At 37.8% G+C, this 18,874-nt stretch overlaps 2 protein-coding genes across 4 annotated transcripts in view; both read right to left on the bottom strand.

The window, feature by feature from the left end:
• Nucleotides 1-565: 565 nt before the first annotated feature.
• OTULIN (OTU deubiquitinase with linear linkage specificity) lies at nucleotides 566-12,340 on the bottom strand. Its single transcript, XM_084307020.1, has 8 exons — nucleotides 12,165-12,340; nucleotides 11,546-11,857; nucleotides 9,030-9,106; nucleotides 8,107-8,201; nucleotides 6,769-6,912; nucleotides 4,936-5,061; nucleotides 3,525-3,794; nucleotides 566-2,237 (listed from the first exon to the last, which is right to left on the bottom strand). The coding sequence occupies exons 1-8, from the start codon at nucleotides 12,221-12,223 to the stop codon at nucleotides 2,043-2,045; spliced, it is 1,278 nt and encodes a 425-aa protein (XP_084163146.1). The 5' UTR covers nucleotides 12,224-12,340; the 3' UTR covers nucleotides 566-2,042.
• Nucleotides 12,341-16,865: 4,525 nt separating this feature from the next.
• The window catches only part of ECI2 (enoyl-CoA delta isomerase 2), a 32,893-nt gene continuing 30,884 nt past the window's right edge, over nucleotides 16,866-18,874 (bottom strand). For all 3 annotated transcript variants that reach the window (XM_084283226.1, XM_084283227.1, XM_084283228.1), the window contains 2 exons: nucleotides 18,236-18,379; nucleotides 16,866-17,406 (listed from right to left, as the gene is read on the bottom strand). In XM_084283226.1, coding sequence (XP_084139352.1) covers nucleotides 17,251-17,406; nucleotides 18,236-18,379 — 300 coding nt within the window. In that variant the 3' untranslated portion in view covers nucleotides 16,866-17,250. The remainder of the gene's footprint in view (nucleotides 17,407-18,235; nucleotides 18,380-18,874) is intronic.

Below are 18,874 nucleotides of genomic sequence, written 5' to 3'. Positions count from 1 at the left end.
TGGAAAATATAAAGCAACTGCTTTTCTAGTGTTTGTTATCTAATTTCCTCAGGAGCAGCATAAGATGTGTAACGGCGTACACATACCTTGTGCTCGCTCCTGCAGTTCTTGGGTCAATGTTCAGGCCAACTATGTGAATTATTTACGTACATAACACCTGCAAATCCAGCTCTTAAAAAGCCTTGCGCATCATACTGCTCCAGCTGTATGACAAGGATGTGTTTGCAGAGAATGGTGCAGTTGATTAATTTTGATGTTAAAAACGTGACAATTAAAAGACACCAAGATTTAGATTATTTCAGTAATTTAAATCAGAAGTGTAACTATCTTACCAGTTTATTAAGTTAGAAAAGCTACTTTCGTTTCCCCCTTCAGTGTTACTTGGATAACAGGTTGTGGGTTTTTTTTCCTCCTCTATCCATAAGCAAGCAGCAAGCCAATAATTACTTGTAATTACATGTATCACTACGTTCTGCAGCTTTCAAAATGTAAATAATCAGAAAGAGGACTTCAAAATTAAAAATAAAGATAAAAAAGATAAAAAGCTAAGGACAAAAAAACAGGGCATGAAAGAAACAAACAAGATACTGCCAGATAAATTTATTTTGCTTTTCTTGTAGCTCCCAGAAACTTTTCTGGAACAGACCAGGCTAGTTGCTTTGCAATGCGAAGTACAACCAACACCAAATACATGACAGACCACATTAAGATGCACCTAAATAACATTTTAGAATGCAGTGGATACACATTCTCATTATCTTTCACGATAAATAAAAATTAATACATCAATTTTCAGTAGAACCAGAAGATTTTGAAGTTTTGCATATCGGTTCCTCCAGAATAGTTGAATAAAAAGCAGCTTTTGTAATCTTATCCCTTTTATATAAGACCTTCCAAAAGAAGCCAGGTGATCTGTGTACAACTGGCATTTCATCAACCTCACACTTCTAGTACGAGAATCATCTGTAGGGCATATTTCCACTTTAAGGCTAAGGTTGTATTTATTTACTTTTAGGTATGGCAGCACATGACACATTCTGTATTCTTTCAGCTGAAAGAATTTTGAACAGAAAGCAGAAACACAGAACCTCCTACCTGCTCCTCCAGCAAGCGGAGAAGTCACACCATAAGTTTACTTCCACATACAGCACTGCCTTTGTGAATTAAAACCCTTATGTCCTCCACACCAGTAAAGCTTAACATTACAGAAACAGTAACATTAACAGACACGGAAGTTAGTGGGCATGTGGTGGTCACCTCCTGTCAGCTATTGTAACTAAGGACAGAATTCTGTGTCAGTTTTGAATTCATCACCTGTTAACAAAGACGGTCTATACTGCTTTATCATCAAGTCCCACTGCCACAATCCTCTCTAGGGGCTAAAACGGAAGAGCTCTTCATTTTCAGTGCAACAAACGTCTGGCTTCTAAATGCAATATTCATGTCTGGAAAAAACTCCAAAGCATTAGGAAACTTTAAATAAGCATCTCTTTTATGGCGTGAAAACCATGGTAGATGTAAAATTCCAACTGCAAAAGAATTATACTGCTTCCTGAGACCCAAGTTTTACACAAATTGCTTCTGTGCAGCACCACAAAAATCAGTCAGGACACTGTCAGCTTATTGATGAATTTAAGCGTCTAGAAAAGTTCCTCATTACTTCAGAGAGTGGAAGTCAGCTCATCTCCTACTACAAAGCCTCACGCATCTTCTTAAAAGAAAGAAGTCTATAGCTTTTGCATTTCTATTCAGAGTACGCCCTTCAAAATGAAATAAAAATATAATAAAAAAAAAAAAACAGGTTGCAGACGTTTCCATATTTTTACCTTTTTTTTTTTTTTGGTAGCAAGCCATGCTTCCAAAATTTTTACTCATTTATTCTTAGAATGGAATCTGTTTGATATTTTAGTTCAGATGTAAACTTCTAAAACAAGGGTTTCAAGTTGTTGCAGATTTAACAACACAGATTTCATCATCATCCTGTTTCAAAACAGCACTAGAAACCTCAATAAGCACAGGTGTGTCTGCTAAAAATCTCTTCCTTATAACTTAGTTTCTTGGCACATTCTGACTGGAATATTATAGTGTCTGTCATCTTCAGTTATGAGAGTCACCACAGGCCAGTCCTCCTCTGGGTCATTGGGATAAAGTGTGATGAACTCATCTGTACTATACTTATACAGCCGATACACTTGGATGGTGTACTGCAGAGCATAGGCGAGGAGAAACATTTCCACCTACATTGGAAAAAAGCAGAAATACAGCGTGTCAAACCAAACATGGATTTACAAGATATTGCTTATAAAAAAAATACTAATACTGATTGGATATCATTTTAAAATATGAGAAATGTGAATGCCTGTATGTGAGCACCTCGAGTTCAGTATCTTGATCGTTAAAGCCATTCGTAACTTGTTGCATACATAGCTCTATGACAGTGCCTTTAACATAGAGCTCTTCAGGTGCAAAATTGTCACAGTAAGATACAAGTCCTTAGGAAACACTGGTTTATACAGAGAATCCCATTTCCCTGCTGCCGTGAGCAGGAAGGAAAGACAGTCTCTCATAGACATACACATCCCATTAAGTCACTAAAGCAGACAAGGACTGGCTTCAGGCAACAACCCTTTCCCTCTCTGTGGGTACTCTGAATTTCTAGCCAATAAACAGCAGATGGAAAGCTCTTACAAAGCCCGTAGATATCAACAGGAATTCAGAAGACTTTTCCAGCTTCTTCCTCTATCTTCTCTACTACAGTGACAAGCATACCCTGTCCTACATAACAATTTACAACAACAAATATTACAGAAATATCTAAGCTTAGTCAGCATGGAATTCCGCAACAGTACTTACAGACCAAACTGGACAGCAAAAACATCACTGCTGAAAAAGTCACCACAGTTTCATCTTTGCAAGTCATCAGCTAATTCAACAGTAGTAGCAACCTGTCTCATCTATGACAGGGTTACCAGAGTTTTAAGCCAATAAACATAAACCAAACATAATGCTCCCATGCTCTTAGTGTTTTTAAGCTACTGAATTTAATTGCTGTATCACGTGGATTTTTAAAATGGATGTTTCTACAGTCTTTAAGACTATTCATCTCATTAACTGCTAGGTTTTGTTCTGGGGTGCTTTCATGATATGCATATCACTTCTGCAACATACGAGGCATTAGTGCCATTAGTTAATCAGAACCAGCATGTCTATGTACTGCACACGGTCTTCATCACTTGAGCATTAGCTTTTATCATATTTTTAAAAAGCTAAATTAACAATTAAGAGACTAAGACAATTGCTACTATGAATAGAATATCATACTTCCAAAGAATGATGTTACCCAAGCGTCATTGTGCACAAAAGAATCAGCATTTAAAAGACTTTTACAGACTTTTTGTATGAGCAAAAAGTTCTATTATATTTTTTGTCTAATGAAAGATCAGACTAACAAAAGCTGGACAATTTCTTAAACCACTGAAAATTCCAAGCAGAAAAATAACATTGTAAAAACAATCTCTCCTTACTTGTTCGAGGCCTCCGCTGTGACCTATTTGGTTCAAGTGATTATGCATTAACTGACAAGGGTTGCTGGATGTATCCCGTGCAAACAGTAACCATGAGAAAACAGGAACTCTCCTTCCATTTTTATCATCATTGTATAACTCAATGGCTGTGTTAAGCATCAAAAACTTCAGAGCTTCATACAGACTGTACTCCTCCTCTTCATTTTTAAACAATTTATCACATGCTTCTTGTTTCTCAATAGGACCCTTGATTTCACTTATATACTTCCACTGTTAAAACAAACAAACACACAAACACAACACGTATCAATAGCCATCACTGTGCAGGAGCTGCAAAAAGCCACTTGTGAATCACATACGCTCAGTATCTGACGATTGTTACAAGGTGGCAAAATACATTGTCAAAAGAGAAAGGCAACAGGCTCTTTGTTTCCTGTCATAGATCCTGCATTTTTTCATACTCTTTACATTTCAGTTATTCAGAATGCATATTTTCGTGTTGGGTTTATGTGGCAAGGTTTTGGCCGTGGGGAGCTACAGGGGTGGCCTCTGTGGGCAGAGCCCAGCAGCTGCCCCATGTCAAATCAGAGCCAGCTCCAAAAGGGACCTGCTGCTTGCCAGAGCTGAGCCACTGAGCGACGTTGGGTGGGCCTCTGGGAGCGCAGGTTGAAAAAAGGGAAAATCCTGCTGGGCAACAGCAGCTAGGAGAGAGTGAGAAAAAGCCCTGCAGACCTCTAGGTCTATGCAGGGACACCCTGTGGTATGGAGCCGTGTGGGAGCAGTGCTTGAAGAGCTGCTGCCTGTGGGCAGCCCCCACAGGCTCAGTTGTGGAAGGATGGCATCCATGGGAGGGACCCCATGGGGAGCAGGGGCAGGGAGGGACCGTGGAGGTGACAAAGCATCAGGGACTGACCACAGCCCCCATCCCCCCTGTACCACTCAGGTTGGAAGGTTGAAGAGGTGGATAGGAATAAGGTGGTTTTAGTTCTCATTGCTCTAGTCCATTTTTAATTGTTAATTGCAATAAGTTAGTTTTCCCCATGCTGAGTCTGTTTTGCCCATGACAGCAGCTGACAAGAGATCTCCTTGTTCTTATCTCAATCCACAAGGTTTATCATGTTTTCCTCCCTGTTCTGAGAGAGGCTGTGTATTTCTTGGCTACATGTGCTTGTTAATCCAAAACTGCATTTAATTCCAACCTGCTTGGATGTAGCCTACAAAATATTCTTTAAAAGTCTCTGAAAATGAGAATATGCATAAACACTCAAATATGAATAACTGAAGAGTTTTACATAGATTCCAGAGTTTCAGAAGGCCAGGGAAAGGGGCAAAATGTGGCTAAGTAATGCACTACTATCAACACAATTATTTTTCTTATTTGCAAGTGACCACGAACAAATACTTTTCCAACCTTTTTCCTTAGTAGCATTAAATATTCTTTTATTTCATCACTTATTTCTCCCATCTTCCTGCCTAGTTTCTGTTTTAGCTGCCACTGCTTGATCCAGTCATATTTGCTCAACAAGTTCTCGGGAAGCTGGAAGTAGACAAAAGAAAAAGCAGTTTAAGTCAAAAAATCTTGAGAGAAATACCACCTTACACATGAATATATAGGTATAGATATGATACAATATATTTTTCAGCTTAAAATGATTGGTTTTATGTTTTCCTGAATAGATGTGATGCTATTACCACAACTGAACACAACTGGCTGGATAATGGTCACAATACTGGTCAACTGCTTACTGTTCCCTCATCTAACCAATACATAAGCAACAGAAAAAAAAATCACCTGAAGTTATTCAAGGTTTGTTGGTTTTTAAACTCCAACTGCAGAAAACAGTGACTGTGTCTGAAAGTTTCCCTGAACCAAGAGCAGAAGAGGTTAAAGAGATGGTAACATCCACCAGACAAACCAGAATTCTTTGTGAAGTGTGAACTACGTAGTCCAGAACATGAGAACTGTGTTTTGTTTTTTTCAGGGAACATAATTGGAACACAAAGTTTCTTGTAAGGAAGAGAACAACCTGAAGATGGCTCCCCGGGGACGTGGTCACAGCACTGAGCCTGTCAGAGTTCAAGAAGCTTTTGGACAACGCTCTTGAACACATGGTCTGATTTTTATTTATTTATTTATTTTTGGTGGTCCTTCGGGGACCCAGGAGTTGGACTTAAGGATCCTTGTAGGTCCCTTCCAACTCAGATATTCTATGATTAGTTGATGCATAAAATCATACTTTAGCCTCAGAACAACCTTTTGTACTGCTCACATGCTACACCGGCTCACCTAAGAGCTTTTACGCTCCTCTTGAAGGATACACTGGCCGTGGAAAACTTTTTACGATGTACTGCTGCAGTATGAAACATTTCACAGAAATATTTTTATCAGTAATTAAACAGATGTTTTTGTAACGATAATGATCAGAGTAAGAAATTTTAAAATGGCACAGAGTTATACAGAAAGGTGATAAGAATATTACCATTTGATCTTGAACACTGGCCTACAACCGAGTGTCAGAGGTTCATCATTTATATTTCTAGCAGCAACCTGGTAACTGGAAACTTACTCCCCTGAAGCAGGCCACTTTCATATAGGCAGCTTCTTACATATTTCTTCCGTATTCAATTAGCACCAACAGACTTTGTTGACACAAGACAATTTTTAGAATATTTTTCTTCTAGTCTTAACAAAACAAACTGGGTTTATCCATCAGTGCTCCAGAAGGACTATTCTTCATGTCAGATTGGAGTTGCTCACATACGTAAGTTAACTAACATTTAAGACACAGGTTGCACGCATTCTGAAAAGCCTGCAGCATCCTATTTGTTAACCCAATTTCTAAAGAAAACATCTATGGCACACAAAAATAGACGGCAATTTTAAAAAGATATTTTTCCAGATGTGCTTAGAATAAGTTCTCTGTAATTTTTTTTACTGCCAGGTGTTTTAGGGAAAACCTTTCACTGCCATATTATATGCACTAAGAAGAAATCAAAATAAAGACAGGCAAGTTACATTACAGTCAGCATAATAACATTCATTCATTATACCTTGGAAACTATGTTGACCTGGACTCAATTCCAGGTTGAAGCTATTGCTATAAATCTACAACACAACTGAACACTACCACTTTTTAGTTTAAGCAATATTAAGGAGTGAGCATGTAACAGGGAAATAAAACGTTAAATTTATCCAACAGGCTAGAACCAACAACCCCTACTGTCTGATCTGTTTGACACATACCTTAGTAAAATCCTCACTCTGCAGCCAGGTTGGTAGCTGAGTAGATTGACTTAGTGCCTGGAACAGAGTTGCTCTGAGAGCACAATAGTTATCACCACGTACTCTCCTTATTGATGCAAATTTCTGAGCAACTGCTTCATATCCCTAGGAAAACACAAAATCCAAATAACATGAAAGCATCAATAAAACATTTCAAGGTACCAAGATATTTCAAGGCACTGGTATCATAAAATGTATTAGAGTAGGAACATCCAAATGAAAATGATATGCTTTGAAAGTTCATATGCTTGTATATCAAACTATGCTTTGAAAAAATACTTTCATAGTTCTGCTGAATAACAAACAAGAAACCAATGAAACTGAAGTAGATAATTGGTTGTGGCATTTCTTTGACTACACTGCAGAAGCATCTTTGAGATGTGGGCAGCTAGGCTACTTAGGTTTCAAATAAAATCCAAACACACACATGAGAATGTAAACCTAAAAACACAGCATGCTTACAAGACGTTTCAGCAGTAGTTTACGCCGTTTTACCCAATGCATGTCACATGTAGCTTGCTTTTGCCTTAGGGAAAATGTGTGTTTATACTGAAATAGCTTGACATGTCTCAGCACATTTTTCCCCTCCCTGCTGTTCCCAGACATATATGTGTAACAGGGCGCAACACTGAAATGCAAATTCTGAAGTTTAATGTGTCTCTACAGCTCATTTAAGATCCAGAGCTCTACATCTCTATTCTTACTAACCTCTTGAAGATGACACATGGATATTTTGATTTACACAAAGTATTTCAGGTTAATTCATACATACCACTAAGTTCCTCGCCCAACTCCCTTTCAAACAAAGAAAAGAACACTGAAACCAGTCTTCTTTATTTTATAACATCCTAGCTCAAAATTAAAAGTGTCCAAAACTTATGGAAAAAAAAGATTAAGGAAAAATTAAAAGAAAAAGCCTGATCCTCATCAGCTCCCCATCTTAAAAACGAAGTCATTCACCTACTTCAGTTACTTTCCTTCTGCAAAAAAATTTGGCCAGCTGCTCTGCCATCTCAATAGTCCTTGTGATTACCATTTCATGTCAATAAACCAAATTTAAGTTGAAAACAGTAACGAAGAACAGTCTAGGGTTTTTATTTTAATATGAGTATCCTTGCCAAAAATACACTTTGAACAAGTATGAACCATCTTCCAGTTGTTAGCCACTTCTATGACTAGACATTGAAAAATATTGCTATTGCATTTTCTGTTTTAAATGTCTTTCGGAGAGGAAACAATCTATGGAACACAGAAATACAAACAATAAGCCCAATAAAAATAAGAAAGTATAACTTATACTTTTCTCATCCTTTTCGCTACTGGTGTATTTCCTCTCCATTCTTTTCTGCAATACTCCATGATATCCATTTCGGGTGCAACACTTGGTTTATATTCTGTCAATATAGAATATGCAAGATTACACTGAGGAGATCTGTGAAACAGAACAAGATAGAAAAAGCAATATGACTTGTACTTCTAAATACATGCTATCCCTTTAAAGTCACCTTGGTGCACAAAGAGACTGGCAGCATAACATATAACTACTACGTAGCTATTAGTATTGTAGCCAGAAAAAAAAGCCGTTTGCTCCGAGAATGACAAGTGAACAAAAATACGGACTTAGTTCAACAAAACAGAGAACACTCTGCTCCTGTCTTCCAAAAATATTAACTGACAAAGAGAGAAATTAATAAGGTACTCTTCGTTATCTTAGCAGAGAAATCAGAGAAAAAATGTTCAGCCAAAGTTTCTCCTCTTCTTTCAGAAGCTATAAGGCAGAAAGACAACAGGTCTTTCTGAACATACTGGGAAGAAAAAAATATGGTTTTCTTGGAATCCCAACAGCCTTTGCTCCAAAACAAATAGGAGTAAGGTTATCAGGGGTGCCCAGCAACAGATGCTTCTATAATATCTATAATTCAGTAATTCTTAAACACAACAGTCATAACATAGGCTGTATCAGCACTTTCCAATGGATTCACATTCTCTCGTAAAGTAACAATAGAAACAAAGAAAAAATATGCAAAGAACAACTAGATTTCCGTAAAAGTGATCTTTTTGTGAATTAAAAGTGTACAATGTAATCAGTCACAATAAGTAACTTCTATTGCACAGACATTCGTGCACAAAAATCATTGGAAATGAAGGTCTTGAATCGTTACAAATTAGTGCTAGTTAATTGTAATGCTGTAATTGAAACACCACACAAAGTTCAAACATACCTGAAGAACTTGTCTTGCAACCAAGTAGCATTTTCTCTCTCTCTATTTCTTCTGCATCGCGATACATGTCCTCCTCACTACAATAAAATTGACACGTACATCACATAACAGCACAAATCTTGCTGTAACTCACCCCTCTTTATCACCACAGGCAAACACTTACGTCTTTCTCCAAGTACTATATCAATTTCATTTGATTTCCTTCTTACACATTTGCATAAGACTCTTATTTATGACACCAACAGTAGTAACGAAACTATTGGAATTCCTCTTCTGCTGGTTCTATGGAGATGACAAGAGTGCTAAAGCCCCTTTATAATTGTACTTTTTACAAGTTAGCAAACAATAAAAGCCAAAATGCCTTATTAATCTGTATACACAAATACTGCAACCTGTGCATGCAACTAAAAACATATTATCCACAAGAGCTTTATATCTCTATTCCACAGGGGCTTGCATATTCTGCTCGTTATTAGGCATCAGAACATCACGATAAACAGCAGCCAGGTATTTTCAGCTGGTTTGAATGGTACCAACTTGAAATAAAATTCACAACCAGACAAACGTTTCTGCCATAATATAAGCTTTTGCTTTTTGGTCAAAGCATGCTGCCTTAAGAGTTAAGAGTCTCCATGTGAAACTATATGCACATATTCAGAACTCAAGTTACAACCACAAAGGAGGAAAAGATGGCCTGAAAGCACATCGTTTCTGTGCACAATCCAGTATTATCAAGAAGAGATCTCAAATCTGAGGTGTGACCATGACTGTAAGGAATAGAGGCTCATGCAGCATTCAAGAAAAAAAGACACTAAGTCACACACTCCTCTAAACTTGATTGGACAATAATAACACCTAATAAACTTTTGAAAGTAAGTTTCTTCACAGCTAAAATACTTGGAAAAAAGTATATCACCAAACATATCACTAATTCATTTAGACTTACCACTAACAGGAGAAGGTTATATTGAAAGCTTGTATTTTGGAGAAAGTACATGTGCAAAAAAAGTGTAAGATTATTATTCGATGCCCACTACTACTGGTGATTTCTAACATGTTACTCAAAACCCCAGTTTGCCTGCAAAAGACAAAAAAGAAATAAAGGCAGTGACCCTGCCTCATCTTACACAATGGAAGGAGGACAAGCAGTTAGGAAAACCACAAGGACAGGCTGTGTGTAGCCAGGTGGTAAGTTACTCTCATTAAATTTTAAATAATACATTGGTAAATCATGGCTCTGCATTTCTTTATTTCCAAATTAGCTTTCTTATGAAGGGAAAAAAAAAAGTAACATTCCTATCCCATTTGCATATATTTCCCTTGAGAACAAGACAAATGGTCAACATAAAGACAAATACAGGTTGATACCAGGAAACTGTCACCTACAGTGCAGTCCTGTGAAGGTGCAGTTTAGTTTTTATTCAAATTTCCAACCTTCAACTTTCAAACTGGGTCTCCTGGACGCTCAAATAGCTGCTTGAAATCTGATGTGTAACAATACTAAAAAACTATAACTTAAAAACAGAAACAATAGATTTAGTCCCTCATTAGAGACCATTATCTGCTGAGAAGTCTCAGAGATACATATCCAAAGTCCTTATCCTTGTAACAGTGTGGTATTGGACAAACCTTAATTTCTACACCAGATCTCATTTCTAACCAGAAATTCAGGGCCAACAATGCTTGTGAAGAGTTTCAAGAATACTTGATTACCTTGTAAATACAAATTAAAAAATAAGAACTTGTTACCCAGCAACAAGAGTGATCCCTAGCATAGCTTATATACAGGCTAAATGCAGTATGAAATATTTAAACTATAACACAGCAGCCTCATCCTCTGAGCACAAGCCTGCTTCTAGAAGGGATCCAGTGGGACTGGGGGGAGCATTGCTTTGGGATACAGCCTTGAATAGAATTTATTGAATAGAAATTTAGATTACTAAGAGAAAATAGTGGTCATCTTGGTCAACTGAGGTCAAAGAAGTTTGATGTAAAATTAGCAGTGTGATATTTCCTCCTGCAGATGTTACTGTTTTCTTTCTGGGAGTTGATAACATAACATTAGCAGTTTACTTGACAGCTAACACCCAGCATAAACAAAGCACTGCAATTTATCTGAGCTGTTGTGAAATCAAGGTAGCTAAGAGGTGCAATCCATCTGCACAGACACTTTCATTTCAGAGAAGGGCGCACATCTCCGCATCGTTCTAGCCTAGTGATTATTCAGGTAAGCAAACCTGTGGAACCAAGAACACAGGAACTAAACCCTTTCCCATTAATCATCACAATATTTGACAATAGTGAAAATAACAGATGGAAAAGAACAATTGAATGAAAAAATGAAAAAATTAGAATGAAATAAGTTTGGGATAAACATACATCTTTGACTTCAGCCTTATTTCTTGTAAGGCACCAACTCACTGGAATCTGTGAAAGTGCATTTCTTAGCAAAATTTCATAATTCCTTTTTTTTTTTTTTTAATGGCAAAAAGATTCCATATTAAAAAAATCCTCACCTGTCCAGAGATATCTCCATCGCTGAAGGATTACAATACGCAGGTAAATACATTTCACAATTTCTTGAAGCATCCTCCTCTGCTGCAAGCGATGTAGTCCTACTCATCTCCTCAGGTCCCCCAGTGCTTCTGCGTACGCATTCTCTCCTCCTTTCCCCTGCAGATCGCCCTTTCTGCTCGGCAGCTGCGTTTGCTGGGCCGGGCTCACCAGGAGGCACCGCAGCTCCCCCGCCGCGCCTCGCCACCTGCGGCTGCTCCGCCCCGGCTGCACGGCTGCGAGGCTCTGCCATCCACCCCTGGAAGCTACCCTGGCTTTGGAGAATGCGGACACACGTCAATTTCTCATCGCGGAACAAAAGCACACGTTTTAAGAAAGTTGCGATATTTGAATAGTTAACTTATGCTCTGAGCATTCAGAGATTACTTGTATTATCTCAAAGGGGCGAACAAAATCCAGAATAACGTGGTAACAGCACCCGAGCTACTTCCAAATTCCCCCTCTTCACTTAAAAGTCCTTTATCCTTCAACAAAAGACTTTATTTTAAGACTTTATTCCGCGCCCAGCTCGCAGCCCCCACACAGCCTCCCCTTCCCCGCGCCCTCACGCCCCCCCCTCACCTTCCCGGCGCCCCGGAGCCCCGCGGAGGGCAGGAGGCGGCCGCCCGCCCGCCGCTCATGGCCGCGGGGCCGGCCGCGACCCCACCGCCCGCCTACAGCGGCCGCCGCCGCCCGCCCGAGCCCCGGCCCCGCTCCGCCACCGCTCCCGCCCCGGCCGCCGCCATCTTCGGGGCGGGCGCCGCTGGAGCGGCGTCATGCGGAGCGCCCGGCCGCCAAGATGGCCGCGGCCCCGTGAGGGAGGAGGGGGCCATGCTGGGAATCCGTCCCTCACGGGCTGAGTGGGGCTTCGTCCCCTCCCAAAAAAGTGCCAAGTAAAGGCTTGCCGTCACGCGAAGTGAAAGGATTTGCGTGAACCTTCCCTTACAGCTTTTAAATACACTGGGGGAGCTGCGTTCCAGTTGTCAGATGCCCCCTGTAAAATGCCAGCACTGTGAAGGTGGTGCACAGATAACAGCCGTCATATGGAGTCTGTCAGAGGCAGGAAGCACCTCCTCCAGAACATAAATAAATAAATAAACATTGATTCAAGCCTAGACCTTGATGTCAGGGTGTGTTTTTAATGACCCTCTCTCAATACAAAGCCGTACGGTATCAGAAATCCTTGGCCTTAGCACCCTGTGGGGCAATCAAAGTTACAATACCTGTTACTCGGTTAAGTATACCCAATACTATTAAAAACAAGAAATATTCAGAACAGTAAAAAGGTAGAAAAATCATAGATTCATAGAATATCCCAAGTTGGAAAGAAACTGAAAGGATCATCAAGTCCAACTCCTGGGTCCCAAAAGGACCACCTTTGGTGGAAAAAAAGTCCATTTAAGTGAGCATTTTGGAGGGACTCCACCTTGAAATCAGGACCGGAAATGCCAAGAGAAAAAAATATTTATTTATTTATTTATTCATTCATACATTTATTTTCTTTCAGCAATTCATTTTTCCTTGCATGTATATGCATTCTCTGTGTAATGCTAAGCTATGCTAAGACTGGGGAAAAATAACCACAAGCATTCTGACAGGAGGTTAGGTAGTAAGTAAGACCTATAGAAAGACAAAATGACAATAAGCAATTTGCAATGTTAAGCATTTTTAAGTCACATAAAACTGATGGACATTTCTGTAAAAAAAAAAAATAATAATAATCCTGTTTCTTTTACTATTGAGACACAAAGAACTATCATGAATGTTTGAGAGGAGAAAAAAAAACAAACGTTACATTTTACTGCTCTTCTTTTCCCAGATTAAATCTGTGCTGGATTGCTCTTGACAATGATATCTCCTTTGAAAAATGTTTTTCTTTGAACACCTGTTTGACCTACTGCTTTGACTCATAATGCATTCTTGTTTCACATTGGGCATTTGAGAATTACTCCTCTTCCAACAGCTAGTCCACTTGAAATGTACCCATTTCCTGTGTTCCTTTAATTAAAATAATCTATATTGAGTAGCATTTAAGAGTCATTACAGTTGGCTGTCTTATAAGTCTTGAATTTATTTTGCATTTAGTATTTATCTGCTTACAGATGTGGTTTATGTCAATCACATAACTTTTTCTTTTCTTTTCATCACAAAAAGACAAAAATTAAATCCCCAGAGTAGTCATGTTCCTGATAGAACTTTGTGTTTGCATTAAGTGAAAAAAAAAATCCAAATGTAATCACTGGCTGAATAAATAAATTCAATAGAAAAGTCCACTCTCTCCACCTAATGGAAAACACAAAAACAACTGGAAAAAGTTAATAATCTTCAAACTAGGTACGTTCTGTAGTTGAATTGATAAAGGTAATTCAAGAGAATATTTGTCAATTCAGTCTTTATGTAAAATACTAAGCATAAGGTTTCTGCCTCTTGTCAACTACATATGACAAGCATAAGTAAAATTTGTTATCTTAGCAAAGGTATTTTTAGGTTTATCATAGGTAGACAGTATCTGGAAATAACTGGAATTTCCATGACATTTCACAAACATGTGGCAAAAGAGCTGTGTATTAGTCATTGCTTTCCAAGATCTAGAGATTCAAAGAATAACTTTGCCTTGCATAAAGCCCCCCCTTCTCAGGGGCTGAATACATTAGCAGTTGAAGAGGGTGGAACAATACAAAATAATTTAAAGTTGAAGGAAATAAAAACAGGTATAATGAACCTGCAGTACGAATTTGTATAGCATATGCCTAGAATACAGTATATTAAACACAGCAACACATTTTTATTTATTTATTTATTTTTTAACAAGTACCACCAAGTTCAACACCAAAAGGGCTTGAGTGCAAAGTCCTGAAGTTTTCTTCCATGCGAGACCCTTTTTGTGTGTGTGTGTGTGGTGTTTTTTGTTGTTGTTTTTTTCAGGATGCAGAGCCTCTACATTGCAGGCACAATCATTTCTGTCAGCCTGTCCAAGCAGGCATCCTCTAAACACTTTCTAACATGTATATTTATTTTTTAACTTGGTGAAAACTCAGTATCTATTATTGTTAGTGAGACCGATGCCAAGAAAAGATTCCAGTCTGCCTTAATTCATGAGTTCATTTATCCATTTAGATACCCTGTTTGTTTTCTTCACTCTAGCTCTCATTTTGTGCAGAAAGAATGCACTTTGATCTTCTTAACTTTGGACTGTTTGTTTTACTGTATTATTTTTAACCTTCTCTCTCTCCCCCCCCCCCCCCTTTTTTTTTTTGGCTTGTTATTTTCAGAATTTCAGAATTTACAGTTGCACAGAATCCTTACAGCTGCTTTTGTTTGAATTTCTGCATTATGAAACTTGTTTTTGCTCAAGGACAATTTATGTAAATAACTAGTTCCAACAGGTTATCCTAGATGATGTTCTTTCTTTGAGGCTACTTGTTTCCATTCAGTTTGGTTTGTATTCTTGGCTTTCTTTTGTTGCCAAGTCTTGCTGATCCCTTTAGCTTTGCATATTCACTTTTTATTTGAAACTCTACAAACATGCACAGTAGTTTATCTGTCCAGGCAAATACGCTCCCTGCTTCCCACGTACTTGGTACTGTCAAAATCCACTTTCCTTGTTTATTGGTTCCTAATTTTATTTTAAAATCCATATTTTTAACACTGTTAAAATGTACAACTCTGACAGTAATCAATACAGTGAAATTTACCCAGTTCTATCAGCCCAGAGTGAAATGTTACCAGATGACAGAGCTCAGAGGACATTTTATAAAGCCATCTTTTCATGGTGTACTGATATATTCCCTCTGATGAAAGTCAGAGAATAGCATATGAGAGCCTGAGAGTACTATAAATTAATTCTGTAAGTGGAACGTGTCTGGAGCACATAAACACAGTTTTGTCCAAATAAACTCTGTATCTAATAATTTGTTTCTTGATGAAACAGAACAGTGTAATTCATACACCTGAACAAAGTAACAGTGCTTCATTCAGTACATAAAATGTTGTTCCTTATCAGTGCTCTCTTTTCAGAGGTTTGCTACATCCCCTGTCATTAAGATAGTTATGACCCAACCACAAAGTCTGAAGACTTAGAACGTGTAGGATTTGAATTAATGTGCATGGCAGACAATTTGCATTTTATTGGTGTTGCTCATTACCCAGACTGAAATAACATCAAATAACTAAATACCTTACTCCAGTACAGACAACATAATTCATAAAATCTACATTTTACTCCTATATGTGGCACACACTTCTGAAGGTACCATTCCTTTTCTGCATATTCCTGCATTAGAATATATGTTCCGCACTTCCAAAGAGTTGTTGTATCTTGGTACCTCCTACACACACGTTTTCAAGTAGTTAGGAGAGAAGTCTGCATTGTTCTGCAATCAATGATTAAACATTTAGTTTATCTCCACATTTAATTTATTTCATGTTGTTACTTTGTTAGAAAAACAAACCCTATATTTAAAATTAGAATATTTATTTCATACTCCATTGTGCTCATTCTGAAGACTTGTAGTTTTGATCATTACTGAATAATTATGTTACACAGAAGCTTAATTGGTCCAAATACGTAATGCAAGAAGAAAAACATAACAAATACAGCTCTTGGTGGAAGGTATCAGTTACAACTAAAATATTTATTATATGGGAAAAAATAAATCAGTTGTGGGATTCACTATTTTTGCTCAGGCATATTATTTATATATTTATGAGTGTGTCTCTGTAGAATTTTTTTTCCTTGAAGATGATTTGTTTGTTCCAAGAGATTTATTTATTTTTTTACAGAATATTCTTTTGCGTTACTACAAATAAGTTGCACAGTTAAGACTAGAAATAATTTGCGTAGATTGTACAGTGGTCCCTGAGAAATGCTGCAAGAGCACCATGTAAATTCTATGCTGCATTAAATCTGCAGATAGAATTATAAAAAAGAAACTGAAGAGTTTTCTTCATGTGAAAAACATCATGAAATAGCTTGGAAAAAAGTAGTGTATAAGGTTCATATAATATAAGATAAAACATTTTATATATAAAGGTACATATAAAATATTTTATGTATAAATAAGATATTATATATATATATATATATATATATATATATATATATTTAGTATTCTAAACAAAAAAATTAAGAAGATGCCCATAATACCTACCAGGTAAACAGTTCATGACACAGCCTCTCAAGTGAATACTTCTTTGTAAGAGTATTATATTAATACACTTTCAGGAGTTACTTTTCTTCTCACTGAGGATGTTTAACAGAAGTAGTAATGACCAGCACAACACTAATTAAATACTTATATTTATTTTTCAGTAATACAGTATTTTCTTCTCCATAGAGGAATAAAAAGAATTGCTCATTCGAAATCACTGAAAAGCTGTCAACATATGCTGCTGTTGAATTTGTTGCTTCTTTTCAAAGACAATCTGCTTTAATATCATTCAGAAACATCTCTGCTGCCTATAGATTAACCTTTTTTCCCAAACCTAAAACATAACAGATCCAAGGCACATAAAGCTGTATTAATTTCATTAAACAGTTTTAATCCAGTACTCAGTACAGAATATACCACACCAAAAGGTATAAGAATTACTATTTGTAGAGAAAGTTTATTAAGGATAAAGGCAGATAAGGCTATTGCCAGAAGGTGAACTGCTCTGCTGGTGAAGATTATAGTTTTGATTTCCTCTGAAAGAAGCTGACAATAGCATTTAGACATTCATCAGATAACCATCTCTCCTTGAGTACTTCACACTCTTTACTGTTAACTGCATGGAGCTTCTCCTTTTCCATACTTCTTAACAGTTGCTTTGACACTGCCAAGGACTGAAGGAGAAAGAGGAAAATAATATTTGAATGCAGTGAGGAACATCAGGAAGTTATGTTCTCTATATATTCAGATTTCATAAAAAAATAGCACAATAAACACATTAGATATCAAACTGAGCTGTATTAACGTTGCACCGTCTAGCTGTTAGCCAATCTTTAAGCTGAAAGTAGACTACTACATTTAATTACTAAGAGTAATAATAAGGTGGAGGTTCATGGGGAGCAAAACAGCAGCCTACTTAGTAGGGCTCATAATCAGAGTAGGTGAGCTTAAGAAGTGAAACCTGTTCAGCTATCTGCAGTGTCAAATGTAATTGACATTATCAGGAGTTGGCATAAGTATCTCCTCTTGTCCCACGTAACGTAATACAATTGTGACTCAAGTAGTCTTGCAAAGCCTAAACTAGTGAGCAGGATGACTGAATTCAGCAAAAAGTAAAGTCAACCAGCTTCAGCTTGAGCATCCACAGCGCACAGAGTTAGTACAATAAATACTGTAGAATCAGTGGTAAACTGATTAAACATAAACTAATGCTAAAATAAAAAGCTAAGATAAGGAATCCAAACTGTACCTAGCCTGCAAATGGATTAAATTGCAAATTTTTAAAGGCTTTTCAGCCATTGAGTCTCTGTGTAAAGTGCATCGTATTAAATTCAGGCAGAGTAGAAGAGAAGTATCTGTCTCCTGGCAGCAGAGGGACAGATCCGTGCTTGAAGCAAAATACATTCAGCTTTGTTATTTCAGTTAAGGGTGACAGGATAAATTTGACAGGAGGGCTGGGAATGCTAGAAGCTTACAAGATAGAGAAAAATTTAAAGTACTAACATTTTTGGGGAGGCTCGCATAAGCTTTTAACCTTTCCCAAACTTCCTTCTGGAAGGTCCCATCGGGGAAAACTTCAGTCACAAGTCCCCAAGCACAGGCTTGAGCAGCAGTCAGCTTTTTATTGAAAAGCAACATCTCGTTTGCCTAAATAAAGAAAACAGAATGTGAGTCAACAGGACAAGACTTGAGGAATGTGACGGGAAAGATACAAGCTTCCAAGTCACATTTGTTTTAGTCTCTTGCTTATTACAGTCTGCCCTCTGAAAAGGGCAGAGAATCACAGATGAGGATCGAAGGGATCTCTAGTGGAAACCTCCTGCTCAAACAGGACACAGTCCTGGGAAGCCTATTAAGTTTTGAGCAATTCCAAGGATTAAGGCTTCACATCTCACTGAACAGACTATCCTTAATGCCTGCACATTTATGAAGCACTTGCTCTACTCCTTACAGATTAAGATCCTACTCAACAGAAACACGTTATATTAACATAAGCAAGGATATCAGGTACGTTTAAACCATCTGGATTTTAGTCTGTGGGAACAAGAAGGCCTTATTTCTATAGCAGACAGAGAAAATAAGCCTATGAAAGAAAATAAGAAGGCCCGCATATGTTACAACAGAATAGATGACATCAAAGAT

Source organism: Netta rufina (genome assembly GCF_964035555.1).
Source record: "Netta rufina genome assembly, chromosome: 2".
NCBI lineage: Eukaryota > Metazoa > Chordata > Aves > Anseriformes > Anatidae > Netta > Netta rufina.
The sequence above is the reverse complement of the archived record's forward strand: the minus strand, read 5'-3'. Positions and strand labels throughout refer to the sequence as shown.

Excerpts from the sequence above, each read along its gene's own strand:
- OTULIN (XM_084307020.1), bottom strand. The coding sequence starts at position 12,223 with ATGAGCGGCGGGCGGGCGGCCGCCTCCTGCCCTCCGCGGGGCTCCGGG. Across the intron at positions 9,107-11,545 it reads ATGGAGATATCTCTGGACAG|TGAGGAGGACATGTATCGCG; the intron begins GTGAGGATTTTT and ends ATTTTATTGTAG. Across the intron at positions 3,795-4,935 it reads TAATGCTACTAAGGAAAAAG|TGGAAGTATATAAGTGAAAT; the intron begins GTTGGAAAAGTA and ends TTGTTTTAACAG.